Source organism: Nicotiana attenuata, chromosome 12, assembly GCF_001879085.1.
Source record: "Nicotiana attenuata strain UT chromosome 12, NIATTr2, whole genome shotgun sequence".
In the NCBI taxonomy this organism is placed as follows: Eukaryota; Viridiplantae; Streptophyta; class Magnoliopsida; order Solanales; family Solanaceae; genus Nicotiana; species Nicotiana attenuata.
Window position 1 is genome coordinate 48,073,505 of NC_032000.1, and position 6,753 is coordinate 48,080,257.

Consider the following 6,753-nt stretch of genomic DNA (forward strand, 5'->3'; position numbering starts at 1 on the left):
AATGTGTATAAATCTCGAAAAATAAACTTTAAATCTTACCTTCACCTCTAATATCAACTTATTCAATACATACATGTTATTACAATGTTATTTCCACCGACATATATAAGAAAAATCTTTTTGCGAAAGTCCGATACCACTTGCTAAAGGGTATTTTTGCTAGCTCAAATCTTGAATATATACCTTCTCAACTCATTTCCGTACAATTTTTACACGTTTTAGGGCATACACATGCATAAAATGCACGAGTCATCAGCTTTACAAGGTAGATGGCAACTGGAAATCAAATTTAAAGAACCTCAGACTATTCCATAACGACTCCCAACAACAACTATTGCATAAACTCTGATACTACAACACAAAAAATAACATGCATAGGACAAACATCTACTTCTCAGGACTACATATCTTCACCTGAGATAATCCTACTACAACATACAAGAGAATATACATAGGAGAAGACATCCCACTTCATAGGACTAAAAAACAATCCCCTTCCCTTAGGAAAATCACGAGGAATTCAACATAGAGATACTAAGTTTCCTAGATTTCATGCATCTATCCTAAAATATGTTTGCAGAGCATATAAACAACCTGAAGCACCCCCAAAAAACTAGTGTCCCAGGCTTTTGCAGCATTACACCTTAATGGCTGCCCGATTGTCCCTCATTTCTCCGATGCCTAAATGATTTCTGCCCAGTTGGTTGTTTCGTCGAATGTCCTACTAACGTTAAGCGGGACATAACATATGCCAGTAGTTCTTCGCGATGAGAAAATGTAAAATCCAAATGTGCGTACTCGAACTCATTATATGATACCTCTACACCTGCATGAGTCATCAGCTCGTAATGCTTCCTAACCATGGATGGCCTGATGACCTTGTCCTTCTGCCCAGCAACAAGATCTACAGGAATATCAATAAGGATATAGTACTCTCCCAAATCCAAGGGCTGAGGGGAACCATAGACTTCCATGTTTGCAGCTGCACTCCCATAGTCAAACATGATGAACTTACGACCATGTTTGATCTGTGCCATGTGTAGTGCCACACGAAATGAAACAGCTGGCATATCATTCATATTGTAGTGTGGTAACCCTAAAGCTCCAATCCAGTTTGAACTGTCGCCACCAACCCCATAGCTTATCAGGGTTTGCACGAGACCTCCAACTGCAGGTAAGTTATGGAAGTCCCGCGCCAACTTGTTGACCAACATGCGGAAAAACCGAGTGGGTATGTAGAAAGCTGGCACAAAGGGCATCAGCAAAGGAGATAAGACCAGGAACAAGTACTCCATCACAGTGAACACAGGATTCGAATCGTGATGGAACCCAGCAGGTGATAACAAGATTAATCTTGAAAGCCTGTGGGGTTTCTCCCAAATCCGCTGTGTTATCACATACATCAGAATAGCAGCTCCACCCAAACTATGGGAAATTGCACAGAGTTCGTAAGGTTGATCACTGTCACACTGTTCCTCAAGACCTGCTTGGCTAGTTTTCAATTCAGAAACTTTTATTTCATGGATCTTCGCTGTCATCGCAGGTATATCCTCTGTCCCATGCTCATTTATGGAATACTGCCAGTATCTACAAAAAGTAATTTGAGAAAAGTTTAGCAATGACAGATATATACAAAAACAATACTATTTCGACAAAAAGATAAGGATAAATGTACTTCAAACATTAATGGGAGCTGCATGAAATTGTACACTTACTGTCGTGAGGATATATTGCTGTCAATATGTTCTCTAGAAACCAGTCCACGAAAATTTCCAAGGAAAACGTCGTACCCTGAACAATAAAGAGATGTATAAATCGCCAATTATCTCAGTACAATAATAACCATAGTATACTACACCTAAAGATGTCGTCCCACAAATTCAAAGGACAAACCTTGATCATAGGCTGCAAATGCAGGAGAGCCAACAATTCCATTTGACACCCAACTGTAAAGTTAGGTCACCGTTTAAGATGTAAGATGTACTAAATATCTATGTAGCTGACAGTAATAACTGATCAAAATACAATTTTAGCAATTGATAAAGACGAAAAAAACCCAAAAGAACCAAAAGATTATTATGTCTCAAAATCTGGAATACATGCATAGATGCACTGGTCAGTTTTCTAGCGACTTGGATGGGATACTTCAGGAAGGTACAAGGTTCATGGTCCACAAGATCAAAGTGACAATAATTGTTGATCTCATGCTCAGACAATTTAATCAACTTTGGCTACAGATCTCAGAACTTCCCAAGGGCTACTGCAGAATATACACCACCATCAAAAGTATAATTTGAAATACCTTGCTTATGCAGAAGCTTGTTCAGTCACAATAGCAAAAGTATCTTGCTTTCAAGATCAGTCAAATTTTGACAGTAACAAGATTTAGTTAAGAAGCAGAGTAATGAATTTCAAACTATTCATAATCCAAGTCCACTATTTCAGCTGAACTAAAAAGCACATAATGCAAAGGAATGTTTGACCTACTCATAGATGCTCATGCCAGCCAAATTATTAAGTAAAATATTTTTTTTTTAAAAGAAAAACAAACATGGCTCTCGAACTGTTGCTAATCACATACATGTTCCAGGTCCAACAACATATCGCTTCTTAAATTCTTGTAGCCAATTGATTAGTATGCATTCCAAAACTTCATCTATTTAAACTAGTTACCGACTTGAAGGACCTGAAAGGACAACTTAACAATCTGTCGACACAATATACATCACTGGTCGTTGTAACCCTAGATGATAAGTATAACAATATACACAACGGCAAATGTGATAATAAGAGTTAAGGCAGATGTTTAGCTCACCCCATGGATGAATCAAAAACCCCATGTTGCAGATAAACAACTTTCCGAGCATCACGTCTGCAACATCAGATTTAAATAATCATGCCACACATTCATAAACATGCATCCACCCAAAAATCTCTGGATACACAGAGACAGCGATGGTAAAACAGGAATCTAAACCTTGGAATTCTCTCCAAAAGAAGAATATATCCATCCCTCGTTACCACACGAAGAGCTTCATATGGGTACCTACAAAAGAAAGGATTCATATCTGAGAATAATTATAATGCCAAATCTCATATGAAAATATCAATTGCTTAGTTAAGAATACAAGAGTTCCTGTTGAAAGCCAATGCTTCAACTCTGTAACGAACATTGCAGTACCCCTGAACAACAAAGACTTCCCTATTTCCTAAAGAAACAGAGAACCGAAAGAGGACAGTATAAAAGAACATCTTGTCTACCACTGAACAACAATGAATTTCCTACAAAGAAAAAAAATCAAAAGATGGCACTAGAAAAATCCTCTTCCTACTTTTTGTTTATGACCGAGAAATCCATCTGGGCTAGGGCCAACCCCTAGGACTAACCACAGACTTCGAAACTCTAAATAATGGACCTGCCTTCTCGACTTAAATACCAGGGCTTAGTTCGCATGCCACAGGGCATGAATCTGTGACTTGAAAAAACAAGTCCCTCAACCTTTTCCACTAGAACTAAGCCTGGGGCAAGATTCTTTTCCCACTGAACGATGATTTCCCTAAGACATAAAAAGACCAAAAGAGGACAGTACAATAAACTTGAAACTCACTGAGGTCTGAAAATATTGTAAGACATGCTTATCTACCCAAAAACAGTTGACAGAAATTCTTCAGTTTGCACACCGTCGATCAATTTACACAGTATACCAAAAGCTTAACCTGTAGAAATTAGCATTCTCTAGGCTCGATGCAGCAACTGAAATACAGATGATATGCTAGTCGTTTTCAACACATATCACACGCTAAACAATTTTGTGAAATATCATCAGTCTATGTGACGAATTTGGGAGTCTTTTAAAGAAAAGTTAAATTCAGTTGAGCAATTTATCTGTTCGGAAACATCTCAATCCAAGTAAACATGCACGTCAGATTTGAGGAGTGGAATCAAATCAAAATGCCTTACCCAAGCTCCGTTATGACATCTTGACATGTCCTAGCATCTGTATTAAGGGAATGATAAAAGCTTGTCTGCCGTTCCTTAGGCGTAAGATCATTCTCTGAAAGAGTATCCACAGGTATAGATACACCTGAACCATCAGCACGAACATCCTCACAACCACTCATATGAGAGAAGAACCATTTCACCACTTTCGTAAATGTGACTATTGGTGAAAGTAGACAATGTGCCGCCTTGCGAACAAATTCAAAGACAGCCTCGATGATGATCTCAATTGCCAGATGGAGATCCTACATTAAACAAATCATAAAAGCTGTAATGGGAGTGCAAAAGAACAATAAGATAATTACTTAGCTGACCAACAAGCTGTCAAACCAGAAAACCCCGCGCAATGCCCCTTACCCCATGTCCTAAAACAAAAGGATGAACATAACGAATGCAACAGGCAGACGAAAAACGCAGCATGTTGATCAAAAGAGAAATATGTCTAAAAATATAAATCATATTGCATGATTTATGAATGTTAAGCCAACTGCTACTAGTTTGAGATTGAGGCATAGTTCATTGAGACTATAAGAAAAGAAAGTAAAGTTGTCAAACCTCAACAACGCCTCGCCTTCTGTCAGTGGCACGTTGGATAAAGTGGTCCCTGAGTGACCGTAATCTCTTGGTAGCTTGTATATTAGAAGGTTGGAGGCTCCCAGACGTACTAGAGGCTCCAGTACTTCTACTTGAACCATACACATACAAAGGTATGCCCAACATAAATTTAACAGGGAAAAAGAACCACGAGAAGATGTATCCGAGCAAATGTACCCAATGGCTTCTCTGCCTGGTAAAACTGCTCACTCTGGATGCTCGAGGACTTTGTAATAGAGGAGACTTAGGACAAATGCATTCATCACAATCTTCTTCCAGTAATGAGCACTCTAGACTTGAGGAAGCATTGGAATCAATAGAAAACTCATGGACGAATTGGTTAAAGGATGAGACGCCACTGTAATCACCAAGAAGGAGTATGTTAACCCAACTCGCAGTTATAAAACATTAAGAAAATAGTAGTAAGATTTGTCATGCATAACCTGAGAGACGGTAAATTTTCTCAAATTTAAAGCATAGGGGAAGAGGAAATGAAGATCAAAACTTACTTTTCCATCCAGCGTGGAAGCCTAGGAGCACGAAATGTTGGGCGAAGCTCCCAACCATGAATACCTTCAAGAATAGAAGAGTTCCCTGGCAATATTGTCAATAATAGTGCTGACACCCCGTTAATCAACCTCACAACATTGTTTAGTGACTCATAAGTGAATGTCTTAACTGACCTGAGAGAATTAATAAAGAGATATAAAAATCTAATAATACATCCATTCCAGCAATTTGCTGAATGGAGATGCATTTATCAATATGCATACACACAATGAATCCAGCATTTGTCCTAAGCTAATACTGCCAAATAAAACTCACAAAAGGGAAATAGTTAGAATAGCTATATTGTTCTTCTCTAAATTTTCCAAAATTCGGCAATTAACTCCACCTCCCCCCTCCCCACACCCTACCCCCAACCCAAAAAGAAAAAAAAGGTTAACTCCAAAATGACCATTTTACTTGTCAGCTGAACTAGCACCTTCAAAATTTACGTCATGGGCAATAAACAAAAGAGCTAAACTACAGGTACAGAAAGTAGGCATCCATGTATATGCACATTAATTTGTATATTTAAAATAAGTATTAGGCATGGCATATAATTATTATTTATACAAATATATAAGAAGGAGAAATGAAATGAAATGAAATGATGGAACATACTCTTTGGTAACAGCAAGGACGTGGTCAACGAGCCGTTGCATTTAGCTGCGACAACTAAGTTTGGTAATGGCAACAATTTGAGAGCAGAATCTACCCAAATGCAAATATGGAATGGAGAGAGATTGAGGAGAAAAGGGTCGGAGTCAGACGAAGTCGGTTTATTTTCTCTTAAATGCAACGTGGCAGTTCCTTGTCGAATACTATCGCTTTCAAAGTCCTATGCCTACTGACTCCGCGTGTACCTTTATATTTAATTATTCCTAAAAAAAGATACGCAAATGTGTTTTTAAATTGCAAATGCACTCCCTAGATTAACCTAGAATGACAAAAGGTCCCCTTCTTTCTTTTAACTACATAGGGAAGGTGCACAAATAATCCGTTTTAGAACACCTATTTAAAAGAATAGTCGATGTTTATAAATATTTTAAAGTTTAACCGCCTCAGAATCAACTATAAACTATCAACAAGTTCTAAACTTTAAACCCGACAGTTTAAAGTTGACGTGAAGGTTTTAAGGAGAAAAAAAGAGAGTAATGATTTAACGTTTGTCAAAATTGAATAAACCTTAAATATTGAACCGTAGCTTTGAAGAAAAAGAAAAAGAAGAGAAGCATTAAAGATATTAAATTTGTCAAAATTGAGTAACCTTTACTGAATATGATTTAAATAGAGGAGCTCAAAGTGACTACATGGTGTTGCTCAAAGCGAGTAAAAATGGCGTGTAGTAGCCACTAATTAAGGGTGTCTTTAATTTTTATCCACTAATTATAATGCTCAGCAAAAATAGCCACTACTAATAGGAAAAAGACTGTTTTACCCTTCCTTCAATGTTTATATGCCAAAAGGCCCAAACCCCTTGCTTTTTCATTCAGAAGAGCGAAAAAAATTTGAGAGAGGGGCAAGTTTCGCGTGTTCTCTGCTACTGTATCATCCTCGCATGTCAACGAGCTTCAGTTAATCTTTCTCCTTCTTCATCTTCTCTGAATCGAACG

At 37.9% G+C, this 6,753-nt stretch overlaps 1 protein-coding gene across 2 annotated transcripts; it reads right to left on the bottom strand.

The window, feature by feature from the left end:
• On the bottom strand, positions 269-5,973 carry LOC109235688 (gastric triacylglycerol lipase-like). Of its 2 annotated transcripts, none has more exons than XM_019401893.1 (9): positions 5,762-5,973; positions 5,104-5,188; positions 4,556-4,952; positions 3,962-4,245; positions 2,978-3,046; positions 2,816-2,872; positions 1,894-1,946; positions 1,716-1,791; positions 269-1,587 (listed from the first exon to the last, which is right to left on the bottom strand). In XM_019401893.1, exons 2-9 carry the CDS (start codon positions 5,109-5,111, stop codon positions 645-647), a joined length of 1,887 nt encoding a protein of 628 aa, XP_019257438.1. In that variant the 5' UTR covers positions 5,112-5,188; positions 5,762-5,973; the 3' UTR covers positions 269-644. The 2 variants fall into 2 exon arrangements, with proteins under 2 accessions (XP_019257438.1, XP_019257437.1); XM_019401892.1 differs by having other exon boundaries at positions 5,104-5,277; positions 5,762-5,958.